This window comes from Sebastes umbrosus, chromosome 8, assembly GCF_015220745.1.
Source record: "Sebastes umbrosus isolate fSebUmb1 chromosome 8, fSebUmb1.pri, whole genome shotgun sequence".
Lineage (NCBI taxonomy): Eukaryota > Metazoa > Chordata > Actinopteri > Perciformes > Sebastidae > Sebastes > Sebastes umbrosus.
The window spans coordinates 14,483,531-14,497,326 of NC_051276.1; the positions used below are offsets into that span (position 1 = coordinate 14,483,531).

The 13,796-nt window shown below is 39.5% G+C and overlaps 1 protein-coding gene across 1 annotated transcript in view; it reads right to left on the reverse strand.

Annotated features, from left to right (window-relative positions):
- Positions 1-13,796, reverse strand: part of stpg2 (sperm-tail PG-rich repeat containing 2) — an 82,335-nt gene that overhangs the window by 40,913 nt on the left and 27,626 nt on the right. Inside the window, exons 8-11 of the mRNA XM_037777726.1 lie at positions 12,455-12,562; positions 5,235-5,394; positions 2,972-3,135; positions 2,760-2,846 (exon numbers count right to left, since the gene is read on the reverse strand). Coding sequence (XP_037633654.1) covers positions 2,760-2,846; positions 2,972-3,135; positions 5,235-5,394; positions 12,455-12,562 — 519 coding nt within the window. The remainder of the gene's footprint in view (positions 1-2,759; positions 2,847-2,971; positions 3,136-5,234; positions 5,395-12,454; positions 12,563-13,796) is intronic.

Sequence of the window (13,796 nt, forward strand, 5' to 3'; positions counted from 1 at the left end):
AACTTGGGTGACATGAGCCGCAGAGTGCAAAACCGTGGTACCACCAGCCGCCGTCTAACCTTATCCACCCTATAAGGATTAGATTGCCAAACAGTGGTTACATATCTTTGAATAACAGGCATGGCATGATTTATTTAAGTTGATTTTTCTTATCTTGTGGCGTGCCCTTCCGTTGCTCCTAAAGTAGCGTGATTATGGTAAGGATGGCCTCTGAGTGAGGCGAACGGCGTTACCACAGCTTTGTAGTCGGCGGCTTTGCACTCGCCGGCTCACGTTACCACAGTATTGGAAAGGGAGGAGTGAGCGGAGGGGTACTCAGTTGGTTGCAATCTGCAACCACACCACTAGATGCTGCCAAATCCTACACACTGTACCTTTATAAGTCATGTAAACAAGAAACCTGTTTTCCATCATTGTGGTATACAGTATATAGAAAAAGAGGAGAATAGAAATCTGATTAGCATGTAACTGGCTGTAATAGGCTGTGGCCAACCTACCTAGTGTCTAGTGCTTGTAAACGTACTGTTGTGATGTTACTGATGAAGTTAGTCAAAGTCATATCGGCAGCATATAACTGAGTGCGAGATATGTATGAAAGCTAGATGACAAACTAAACCCGGTGATGTGGAGAAGAACAATTTTCTGTCCTCTGTGATAAGTGCCGAATTACCCTTTAAACTTTGTCTTTCTAGAGAGCAGCACAGTTTGCAGTGTTAAGATCAGTTCTGGAGATCTTTGCCTCGAGATTTAGATAACACTTCTAACCTTTGGAGTTAATCAGAGTAAACAGCAGCTGGTACCCAGAAGGGTACTTGAAAATACAAATTGTGTATCTGGAATATTAAAATACTGTAGTACACACTTAAGCAGGAAATTTACATAATTTTCTCCGAGAACCTTTTTTCAATACTTGAGTCAGTAACTGCTAACCCTCACGTCCAGCTGCTCCTCTGTGTTTCTTCATTAGCACATTATTTATATGCAAGTAAACACCATCCTGTGTCATACAGGGCAAAGAAATCTAGCTTTCACAATACAAACATTGTTACTTTTTCAAATGGAGCACCATTGTTGCTGTTTTATTTGCTGACATTAACATCAAATACGGTATACATAATGTAGACTAGTACAGTATATAGACTAGTACATAACATAGACTAGTGTTGTAATTTAAAAGTGTAAAGACAAGGGTTTTAGCAATATTTACAATATGTTGACACTTAAAAAATGGATGCAGTCGTGAAACACACAGCCCTAGAAATAATGGTACTGAATTTACAATGTTTTCAATGTTCACTTTGGTTGTGCAACCAACTCAAAGCAAGATTAAGATATTGAAACCTCCATAATTCTACCCAATCTACACAACCGTCTATGAAGAATAGGAAATTGTAATTGTTTCAGTATTATTGAACTAAATAGAAATATTTGAAACTAGGGCTGTCAATCGCTTAAAATATTTAATCGCAATTAATCGCATGATTGTCCATGATTAATCGCAATTAATTGCACATCTTAAAATTTAGTGTATGTTTGAAGCATTATATCACCTCCTTCGTGACAAGCTAGTATGACATGGTTGGTACCAATGGATTCCTTAGGTTTTCTTGTTTCATATGATGCTCCACTCTAGCTTTAAAACTGAGCCCGCTACAACCTCCGAAAGATCGATTGCGTTAATGCGTTAAAGAAATTAGTGGCGTTAAAACAAATTTGCATTAATGTGTTATTATCCCATTAACTGTGACAGCCCTATTTGAAACCATTGAAATCTACACTTTAATCATAAAACAAAGTGCCACTTTTCATTACAAGTCATTACAACCTCCACTTTCATTTGAATCGTTGACGTTTGTCCTTTGTTGTCTTTGTTTGTGTGTTTATTCTCTCTCAATTAGATTTATTTTATTTGATACCTGACAGATTTTGTTGTAATTCCATAAATATATGCCATTTTCATTTGCTTTATGAATGTTGTTGATATTCAGGTCACTGATGGAAGTCAGTAAGCTTTTAAACGACACAATTCATTGAAACCTGTTTGGATCTGAGGTTTAGATAAATTAGTTTCTTGGGTATTATTGCATTAATATTGATGGCCAGTGGTTAAAGAAATACTCAGATTTTCACAACAAGAAAACATTAAAGTATTCAATATTTAATGTATAACCATAAATGTAAAAGTAAAAGCATGATCTCCTTTTGATTTAGTTTGAGGCAATACTCATAAAAGGTTTATCATAAATAAAAAGCAAAATAAGTCTTTTGAAAACAACTAAATAAAGTTATACTTGGAAGTAGAAAAGTCACGTCTGTAAATATATTATACTAGGTTTATATTAACATCAGTTTGAGAGGAATAAAGTCAGGAAAGTGGGCGAGAGAGAGGAACAAGGCAGATCGTGGCAGAAGGGAAAGGAACATGACAGAAGAACATGTAACTAATTATCACAAATTGTGACCTGCTTTCTTCAGCATCAATGAGCATTAGGAGGAAGAGGAACAGAAGAAAAGAAGCAGTCAAAGACAATTATCTGCTGGAAAACAGCACCCTTGGCACAGTGGGTCAGATGCTACCGCTGCGATGGCCCATTTATCAAAGTAAAAACTTGGCATGTAATGCTGTTTTACTTCATCATAGACTCCTCTGTTAAGTAGGTTTTAACGGCTTTGCAACAGAAACTTGGTGTGAGGATAAGAAAGAGTGAGACGGGTACAACTGTAGGGGATGCTGGGAGACAGAGGGGAAACAGACTTACTTTAGCCAGCAGTGCCAGACGTTCTGTGGCTGATTTGAAAACCGCCGTGTGCTGCTTTTTGTAGTGTTCCTCTGTCTTCTTTTCTGTCTGAATGCAAACACACAACACGTACACATACATTGCAATGAGGATCTGAATAACAGAGCTTGATATTTCAGCCTAATTAATATCAGAAAAAATAAATGAATTGCTGTATTGATGGATCTTCCTACCTCATACTGTCCTGGACTCGGGGCCTCTATCGATTCCTTGTTGTAGAAGACAGAGTTGCGTTGAACTGTGGAGCCAAAGCCTCCTTTCCTTGTTCTCTCAAAAAATGCCTTTTTAAAACTCTCCCGGGCTAAACCATGCTCAAACACATTATAGGACCCCGGACCTGCACAGAATACAGAAAGCTGGGATTAGTGTGTGTATTCTTGTAGAGTTTGTTTTTATATAGTCTGGCCTTTCACTGTCCTGAGATGAACTGGTCCAAGATCCTGGATTGCTTACTTTCCCTCAAACCCTTCCTGTTCAAACCTCTACAATGATGCCAAAGGGAAGACACAGACATTAGACACATGTAGCGTAGGTGTAACTTTGGCTTTGTGTCTTTAGTTCTGGCAGTGTGTATGTAGAGTTGGCTTTCACTGAAAATGACGCCTGCGCTACACCTGCGCTACAACAAATTTCATATGGAGACACTCATGTGTTACGGCTATTTTAATAGCTGTCTCCTCAACAGTACAATAGCATGTCTGCATGTGTGAACGCCTGCTTAGGTAACAGCTTGAGAAGAAAATGCTCCAAAACACAAAAGAATGATTCTTTTTTTAAATACCAGGTCTGAGAAAGCCCTGCGTAATACAACTTAAGAAAACATTCACAAGCAATTTAGAGCCCCAAGCAAATGAAGAAACATTTTCATAAATTTGATGACAACAATACAATATGCAGAATTTATAAACATGATACGAATACAGAAAACATAAGTAAACCCAGAAATGCAGCAATATGCAAGGCAACGCAAATGAGAAACACTTTGGCTTTATATTTTGCTGGCAAAATCGGAAAAAAAAAGTCTGCTTTGGATTTTTTTTTCATCTGCTCCACAATCTATACGTCAAACACTCCTTCAGTCACCTGCACTTTATGTAATCACACTAATGTAATCTTTCCAGAAAAATCACGGGATGCCCTCAAATTCAATCATACTAGGAGATGTTTTGAAAAGAGAGCATAAAAACAGGTCTAAATGTTAGTGTGGTGGTAAAGTCTGAGTTGTTTTTTTTACATAAATGGCTGCTGTTCAAGCCTCAGCAATAAAATAAATACATATTAATTTTTTTATATACTTGAGTAATATTCGGAGCCCCAATTTGTAAGGTAAAAAACAGAAAACAGTGAAAAATATATCATTTTAAATCTATTTCAGACTTTCAATCTGTAATTTCTAAGGCTAAATGTAGGCGTTGGAAATGACTCATACCTCTACAACATAATGGTTCACTCCTGGGACAATACGAGCGCACACACGCATACTATACAATAACCACAGCAGAAGTCAAGTCCCTTTCAGTTCATTTCAAAATGTTAATACAAGCTTCAAAGTAGCACTTATTCTTAATTATGACTTGTTAGATTGAATATAATGACTATGTCAAGTTAAAAACTGAACTTTTAAAGAGCATGGGTTGTTGGAATTGAGAGGATTCAGACTTTGAAAACACAAAAAAAAAGTTAAAGCTTCTATTGAAGTTCTCGAATGAAGCTTTGAATGTCTGTCATCACATTTTATGATGTCATCACCCTAAACAAATCAATCAATCAATCAGAAAAATTTGATTTTGTGTTATTGTGGTTAGACCGCCTCATTAATAATAATAGGTGCTTGTGTCTCTTTGTGTGCAACAGGCAGGAGTGCAAACCGTTTTTTGACCTCAGTGAAGATGTTGTTTTTGAAAGGCTAAATGCCAACAAATAGGAATTGAAGCAGGATTTTTTGTTAGATAAAAACATTTTGTGAATTTTGGAAATTATTAAATGTATCTTTTTTCAATAAACTTTGACTTTTGGACTGAGAACTGAGACAATTACAGAGAAAAGGACTCTTGTCACTCACTGTGTGTATGTTTGAGAGAGAGAGAGAGTGAGAGAAGGTGGAAGGTGGATTATTGCAGACAATGTTTCTATAAGTTATTAAAACTAATAATAATAATTTGAATGTTGAGTTTATGAATGAAGCTTCGAAGCTTTGAACTATTCGGTACAGCCCTAGGGCAAAGCAACAACATTTTCTGTTAACAATGCTAGACCTCTCTAAGAGCGAAAACTGAACTGCATCTGTAAAATGTAACTCCATATATCTAAGAGGAATATCACTTTGAACTGCATCCAAATTGAACACAGCATAGATTGGCACACACACGACCACACACATATTGACCACACACACAAACAACCACACACATACTGACCACACACACACATACTGACCTGGTGTGGAGCATTTTTTGTGGTCACGAGTGAAGCGCACTGCGGTGATGCCAAATGGGCTTTTCTTCACTCCCGTGGTCTTCTTCAGCAGCTCCAGGGCACAACGCGGGTCATTATATACACCAACAGGGGGCGCCACTTCTTTCGTAGGGCTAAACCTCTAATGGAGGGAGATAAAAGGGAATGAGACAGATAAAGGTTATAATACAACACTGAAACACTGGAATTGTACAATATCATGTTTAAAAGCACTTTCTATTGATGAAACTGAGATCAGCACTGTTTTAAATAACCCATTTATTTTCTCTAACCAGTGCCCATCTGGAACACCAAAACAAATCCAGCTGTGAATATTTGTTATATCCACAGGAACATAAAATTACATCTCACAGTCAGAGATACCAAGCAGAGACAGAACCTGACCAAATACAGCCTAAATGCCCAGAGCCCACATGCAGACGAGACTAATAGTCTATAATCACACTATCAGCCTTGTGGCGATTTACTGCTCATTACACACCAGAAAGCTAAATTGAAGGATGGATTATAGATGGAGGGGACCATGTTTTTATCAAGTTTTTATCCTTAGTGGTCATTTAAGGACATCTCAGGTTCAGCTTGTCAGACGTAGCTAAACTTTGAGGCTTGTAAGATTCTATTTTTTTTTTTTAAAAGCCTGGATTCAAGAGTGCAAACCCTTTCATAATTCTTTGATATTTCAGTCTGGACCAAATTGGTTGACTGACCGACAGACAGACAGATTGACATTAACATCCATAGAGTCATACTGCTAGTCTGCTGCTTTTCAATCTCAATTGCAAGCAGAAACTTGAAAAGCTGTCTCAGGAAAATCAAAACTTAGCTTAGCTTAGTGCAGCCAGTACCCGGATGTGAGAGGACGCTGGCGTGTAATGTCGTCGCTTCTCAATCCGAGTCAGTTTGTGTTTTGTTTTTGTTTGTTGTTTTTTTTTAAGATTATTTACTTTTTGCCTTTAATCGACAGTGACAGTGATGAAAGGGGGAGAGAGAGAGAGAGGGCATGACATGCAGCGAAGGGTCGCAGGTCAGATTCGAACCTGTGCCGCTGCAGTAAGGACTGAGCCTTGTTACACGGGGCGCCCGCTTTACCAGGTGAGCTACCGGGGCGCTTCAATTTGTGTTTTTTAATGCTTTTGTCACTGCAACTCATCAAAACCTCTCTCTTCACCCAGGCTTTTGATCATCAATAATTGCAGCTATATGTACATTTTTGCTTTTTTGTTTAGTTGCTTTGTTTTGTTTTGTCTCCCCACCTTTATGTAATGTGTCCTTAGGTTTCTTGAAAGGTGGTATATTAATGCAAGTTATTATTATTATTATTTTATTATTATTATTATTATTATTTTTATTTTTATTCTTATTTTTATTTTTATTATTTTTTTTATTTTTTATTTATTTATTTTTTTTAAAACTAAAACTGAAATGAGAAAACAGAAAAGACAAAAAAGAAAGCACAAGAAAAAAGAACTGCACGAGAGAAAAGGAAAGAGAGTAAAATGAATACAGACAGAACAAAGTGGTGAGATGAGGAGAGAGAAAATGAGAGATGGTGTAAACAGCATCTCCAACTCAAACATAATGATGCACACAATCAGGTATGTAATGTTCTTTGACTATTTTGCTGATATCAGAGCTGATTCAGCGCTGCAACTGCTTGCCAGCTTCACTTCCAGCGTATAAATGTGTTTATCTGATTGCCTATTATAACAACACAGGCAATCATGGGACCGAAGCAGATAAGATGCCTTTTCAGTCAAAATTACTGAGGGTGAACTGTGTTTCAATGTAACTCCAAGTTTCTCTTCAGCCTCTCACAACTGAACCATTCAGCTGGCTGTTATCAAAAGCAAAAGATGAATAAAAAGAACTTGATTACTTCAAATACCAGCATGTCCACATTAACAATGCCATGCCCACACAAACACACACACACACACACACATATACACACACTCTGAGTCAGATGACATTCAAACTAGAGAAATGATCTTAAATTTAACCCATATTCTGGAAACATGCCAATCATTGATTTGCACTTTCCATTTAAACAAGATGCAGCCTATGGAAAATGAGTTGTGAGGTAATGAAAATGGTGTTAGTAATGCACAGTTGAATTATTGAGCTTTTAGTCAAAAAGGAGAAATGAGAAAAGAAGAAGAAGTAAGGAGGTGCAGCTGGGGGAGGAAATGGAGAGAAGAGAAGACATGCTGTTTCAAGGCCAAAACAAACTGTGTTCACTCAAAGTCAAAGCTGGGGTTTGTGGCCATCTGTCAATCCAACGCTGCCCTACTGGCTTTGATAATGTCTTATTCATGGGCACATTTTTCCTCTCTTGAACTTAGTGACTGAGCTTTGTTAGCATTTCACATACAGTATGATAGCAAATGCCAAAGGAATACTTTTGATAATCATGCCAAGAGCCAACATGTTGTCCATGCAAGGCGCCTCTGCGGGTACCACGGTGACAGAACGTCATAACATCTGTTAATGTGGGTTAATGACGCCACAGAGTGATGGAACAATAGAAGTACTGTAAGGCTGAGTGTCCAAAGAAAAGGGTTGGCAGGGCGCATCATCAAAAAAGCGCTCCCAGTGCCATTCTGAAAAGATTCTGAAGAGATTTTCAACTAGTGGCGCTCGGAGCGGCCGCACAAAAAAAAGCTGGAGCGCTCTGAAAAGAGACGCTGGGCGCAGCGCTTTTTCTCTAGGCGGCTGCATACGCTCTCTCCTCATTGGGAACAATTGAAAAAAGCCCACATGCCCTTCTGGCACCAAACAAAACCCCACTTTCACTATTAAGTTTAGACTGAGCGTGAAGAGATATCACATATTATACAAAATAATACAAAGACACAAATCCACCCTGGGTTACACAAAAAAGGGCAAAAATACATCCCGCGAGGTTGAAAAAGATTGAAAAACACACCTTTGGTTTGGCACATTTTTTGTTAAATTTTCAGGAATGAGTGAGTCTTTAAATTGCATCATTTTGTATCTCATGTATAATATAATATATAATAATCAATTTGCCCAACATTGCACTTGAGCCTTCAGTTTCACAAAAAGCTTATTTGCTAAATAGTAAATATTGTCATAGACAACAGTGCACTTTACATTACATTGCGATGTTTTCCGTTTGTATTCCAATATCTGATAAAGAAAAATCGTGCAGCTTACATGATAATGTTTATGTATGGCACTTAACTGAAGCCTAGGAGGAAGCCTACAATTGCAACTGTTTTTTGTGCATTTTTGATTATATATAAACGGTTGTGAAGCACCAAAAGAGAAAATGGTCACCAAGGACACAAGGGACTCGAGGATGAAACGACATTTGAATGGAAATGATGCAGTTGAGAGAAAATAAGCATAAATGAGGACAAAGAAGGAGGAAACGGAAACAGGAGAAGAGGGAAGGAATGAGAATGATGAATGAGGGAAACAAAAGAGTCTTGTAACCTTAAAAAATATCAAGAATAAAAGAAGTAATAGAATGGGAGCTATTGGAGAAATGTAAAGGAGGGAAAAGAAAGGGAAATGGGGGATGAGTGGGGGAAACGAGGGCGAGGAGAATCGAGGAAACGGCATGTTTTCACAAAGTGTTGGATTGATGCTTTGATTGAACTAAAATGGAAGGAGTATCTGTCTGTTTGTCCTTCGATTTTCTCGACAGCCGTTCATCCGATCGTCTTCACACTTGGCGGGTGTATTGCAGAGGACCAAAAGAAGCACAGTGTCGAGTGGAAGCTCTTGAAACGGGACATATTTATTAGTAGTGTATTGAAAGGGGACGGGTCCCCTATTAACTGCTACACCGCCGAACAGCATGCTGGGTACAGCTTGCTATCCGTCAATGTTCCTGTGAGCTTTTACATCCAAATGACGCGTATACTCTAGCACTGCTAGGGGATGCAACTACGTCAGGTGTATTGCTGAGGGCCCAAGGAAGAGCGGTGTCTAGTGTGAAGTTGTTTGGATGAGCGGTTCTCGAAAAAGCTGCAAGCAGCAAAACCAGAGGCCAAGCATTCAGCCTGTTCCGAACAGGCGCATTTTGAACAGGCACTGCGCTAGTATTAGGAAATTGGGAAGTCAAAGGGAGGAGAGAGATGCGAGAGCTGGAAGATTCCAGCTGTTCTTCTTATCTTCCCCTCCCTCCTTCCTTCCCGCCCTCCTTCCCTCGTTTCCTCTCCCTCCGTCCGCGGGGTAACAGTGTCAGATGGAGCCGGACTCACGGGGAGACGAAGATCTAAGAAAACTGTCGCTCTTAGTTCTGCATGGGAGACGGCTTGTGACACGTGCGCACATACACACACACTCACAGAGTTCCTCGGTGGGTGTCAGTGACGACATCACAGGGTCGACGCGCTAACACAGCATGTGGCCAGGGAAATTAGGTCAGAGCAACTATGACACACACACACACACATACACATCAAATGAACCCACGGATCTTGCATCAGTTGTTTACACCAGGAAACTACCAAGATATTTTATATTTCAGACGTCATTAAAGTAATTTCAGTGTGTATGTAGAAGTGTATACATGAAAATGTGGATGTGTTCATTTGCATGCATGTCAGCAGCAGTACTTGCGAACCTGTCTGTCATGTCTATATCTGTCTGCAGAGGAAATTTTCGCATGTCTGAATTTTCGATGTGTGTGCGTGAGCATACACTGTCACATTGTGCGTGTGTGTCAGAGTGATAATTAAAATATCAGTCAGAGAGTTTCACAGGAGGGAATCTGTGGGGCAGTGCCACAGAGGAGTTCAGCTATTCCTGAGACGTAAAAATACACATTTTCACATCCTTCATCTCTGCTCCTCTGAGCCTCTTAATAAACTCATCTTCACCCTCATCTGAAGAAACCTTCCACTCCCAGCACATCAATTAAACAAGCAAAGCCCGGCTCAGTGTCTTGGATCTGTAACTTAATCTTAAATATTCCATATTAAAATCCAGTCTCCTTTGAGAAATTGTAAAGTGAATATATTTGCCTCCCGTAGATTATGTCGGAGAAGTCTTTTCAATATGGTGTGATTGTTTTCTCTGTGTAGAGCGTATTATGTAAAGTAATACCACTAAATCTATGGATCTAAATTTGTTTATCTTAGCCGGTTAAATCAATATTTGTGCATGATGATCTCCATCCCGGAATCAAGTCTGATCTGTATTATTATTGCAAATGTGCATGCTTATGATGTTGAATTACTTTTATGCGTAGCTATGCGTAGCTTCGTGAGGTTACAAAGCTACTCGTTACAGACAGTACAAGTTACTGCTGTTTCTTAAAGCTGCACTAATCAATATCCTTATTAACAACGGATCAAATGAATAATCACCCGACAATGAAGCTCTCCTCAGCCCTACAAAGCATTTTACAAGATATTGTTCTGGTTTTACGGCCCACAACTTGACTGTTTGGTTCAGTGTCAGCGTTCTCATTAACCTCATTTTCAGCCCCAGCAGCCAGCTGTTTTTTCAATATTGGATTTACATTTGTCAGGTAACCAGAAACACAACACCAAATGAATCCTAATCTGCTGTAAATAGGCAACTGTTATTTAACACGTTCGCCATATCAACTATATAAGGAGATAAAATGTTAATGTTGTGTTTACAGCTTGTTGCTCTTAAACAAAAAGCCTAGCCCCATAAGCTACAGTAGAATGCCTAATTCACACTACACGACTTTAGCCCTGATTTTCCACTTACAGAGAGTTTTTGGAGCTATGTGTGGACTGTTCAAAGATGCAAGCCGAGAGGCTTGCCGGTGCATCGCAAACGCATTCCAGATATGTAGCATGCTAAATGTCTGGACCTGTCGGGGAGCTGCAGCCAGTAAGATCACAAGATACGGGTTGAGGTGAAATCTGGCGAAGGGATCGCCTGTAACAATAGGAACTTTACTGTACTGTATGTGTTGCATTTGCAACACAGACCAGAGTCTTGTTGCATCTGGGATGTTGGATGTTTGCACGAATAAACACAATACATAACATAGTGCCTGATCTACATATAAAGACGTGTGGAAAAAGGCTATTATGTGAATGTGTGCCAACTAGCCTGTGTCACTTCTTGCATGCGTTTTCATGACAAAACGTAGTTTGGAGACCTCATCGGGATTCCCCCCAGTGAAGGATCTTGTAGTGTGTGACCCCACGCTGTCGGTGAGTCATGTAGTGTGAAAACCACAACGACTTAAAGACTCCCAATTACAAGACAGCAAGTTGGGTAGTGTGAACAGTAAAGTGATCTGACGACTGTGAAAGTTGTGTAGTGTGAACTTGGCTTAAGGGGTTCACTTTTCAGTCAGTACTGAGAACTTAGGCCAAGCAGACACAGTGCAGATTAAGCCAAATTTCTGCAAGATCAGTTCTCGTTTGCTGTGCAGTTCGAGGGAGGTCACGATGCCTGATTAATTGCCTGAGCAATCAACGATTTTGATCGAACTTAGCAGCACAACAGAGATATTGTCTGCATCTTCCAGTCATCTGTGGCTCCATAATTCTCTTTTTTCTTCTTACTTTCCATTCATAGTAAAATTGCGCAAAACTACCTTTCTCTCTTTTTGTCACCTTTTTGTTGACTTGTTTGAATAAACTTTATTTGACTTGCCAATGGACAAAATCAACCGGTGGTTCTGTGCTTCAGTCAGTGTTGTTTTTAGTGACCATACAACTAAATATTAATTTTCAATAAATGCTAATATTTACACAAGGCTATCTTTGCACATAGGTGATTTGATTTAATAACAACTTGCAGACAAAAGTAATGGTCGTATCTAGAAGGTAACCCCCAAGTTGCGACACTCTCACGAGATGGTTAAGGTTAGGATAGGTCATCGGGCAGCAAGTCTTGCGATGGTTTTCACACGTTTTTCCCAACTTGGGAGTTACCTTCTAGACACGACCAAAATAACAGGTCTCTTACTTCCTGGAAAAAGATCAGTGTAGTTCTGGAGTCATAGTCTGCTGATTGCATGCAGACAGTAAATCAATGCAATAGGAAGGTGAAAGCAAAAAAAAATAAAAAATGAAATACACCCTGGTCGACAAACACAGTGCTAAAGCTGCTTGAGAGAGAACCTGCTCTATACACAGTACAACCTGGAGGGACTACACAGAGCGAGCACTGAATGGCTTTACTGTGAACTATGTCTAGCTCTGTTTGCATTGTACCTCAGCCTGAGAGAGGAAGGGGCAAGTGACCTTCGGCAGGTTACCGCTGGACTTCACAGGCTTCTCAAACTGACTTCTGATGTGGTACTGGCCCGGACCAGGAACTCCCTGATGGGAAGCAGAAAGCAAGAAATGCACAATAAGTACAAAGTGATATTTGTAGTCAGGTGTTTTGGTAATATCACTTTTCATGTGGCTGTGTCAATTAGAAGATAAGGAGAGAGCGTGAAGAAGCGAAAAGAGACACTGAGAGGAAAAGGAAGGAAAGGACAGAGAGTTGCTTTGATTTCTCTGTTTCTGAGGTAAATGAAGGGTACACAGAAGAGGTAAACACTACTATGAAGATGAGCTAAATGAAATGAAAAATGAAGCAGATGAGTGAGCAACTTGTGAAAACACAGGCAAGGCGCAGTTTCTCTGCTCTGCAATTAAATCGCTGATGTTTAAAAGAACGGACAGAGACTGGAAGACGAACTAAACACGCGCATGTTTACTCTTTTCATAACAATCATGTCACGTGGCAACTCAAGAATACTGCGTCATTTCAGTGCAGTAATTACTGTAACAAGCAAACCAGCTAACAACACCAGACCTCACACTCACAGAGACGCTGACAGTGAAAGGTAACAAAACACACACATACACGTCCACATTCTCTAGTGCAGAGCTGGGACATTTTTGTATCTGTGGTAAACCCACAAGGTTGCTGGGCCAGAAGTGGTTAAACTAGGTCTGCAATAAAAACAGCATGGATTTCTGTGGAGATTGTTAGCAGTTGCACCCGAATCTTGAGGGGGAACAGTGGTGATTATCAGCACAATATGTCTTCTCCGTGCCTTAGGACGGCTCAATCTTTATTCATGAACAATGACTACAATGTCTTCTTGCCAGAAAAAGTTTCTTGTCCTCAGAATCTGGCATGTCACACAAGACATACAGTATGCTGATGTAAAGTTAAGCTGCCACTGAGAAGGCCACTTGTGTTTTGATCATTTTCAGCTCTGTGACAGACCTGCTCCGAGTCAAAGACATTCAAGGTTTTTTTTTTCCTGAAGTTTTAAGTATTTCTTTGTGACATGCTAGGTTGAACCTGTACACCTTGTCTCTGCCATTCATAAAATTGTGTGTTACAGTTTCACTTTTTGACTAGAAAAGGAAACTCTTACCTCAATTCTTGGATACAGAAAGAGTTGGAAGGAAGAAATTCCTAAACAGGTCTGCTATTTTTTCTTTTCATCAGTCATTAGGATTCATGAGTAAATCTCCATGCTTGGCCAAAGGCACTCCATCATTGCAAGGCAGAAATATATGGGCTCAAATAAGGGTCAATAAGATTTTGAGC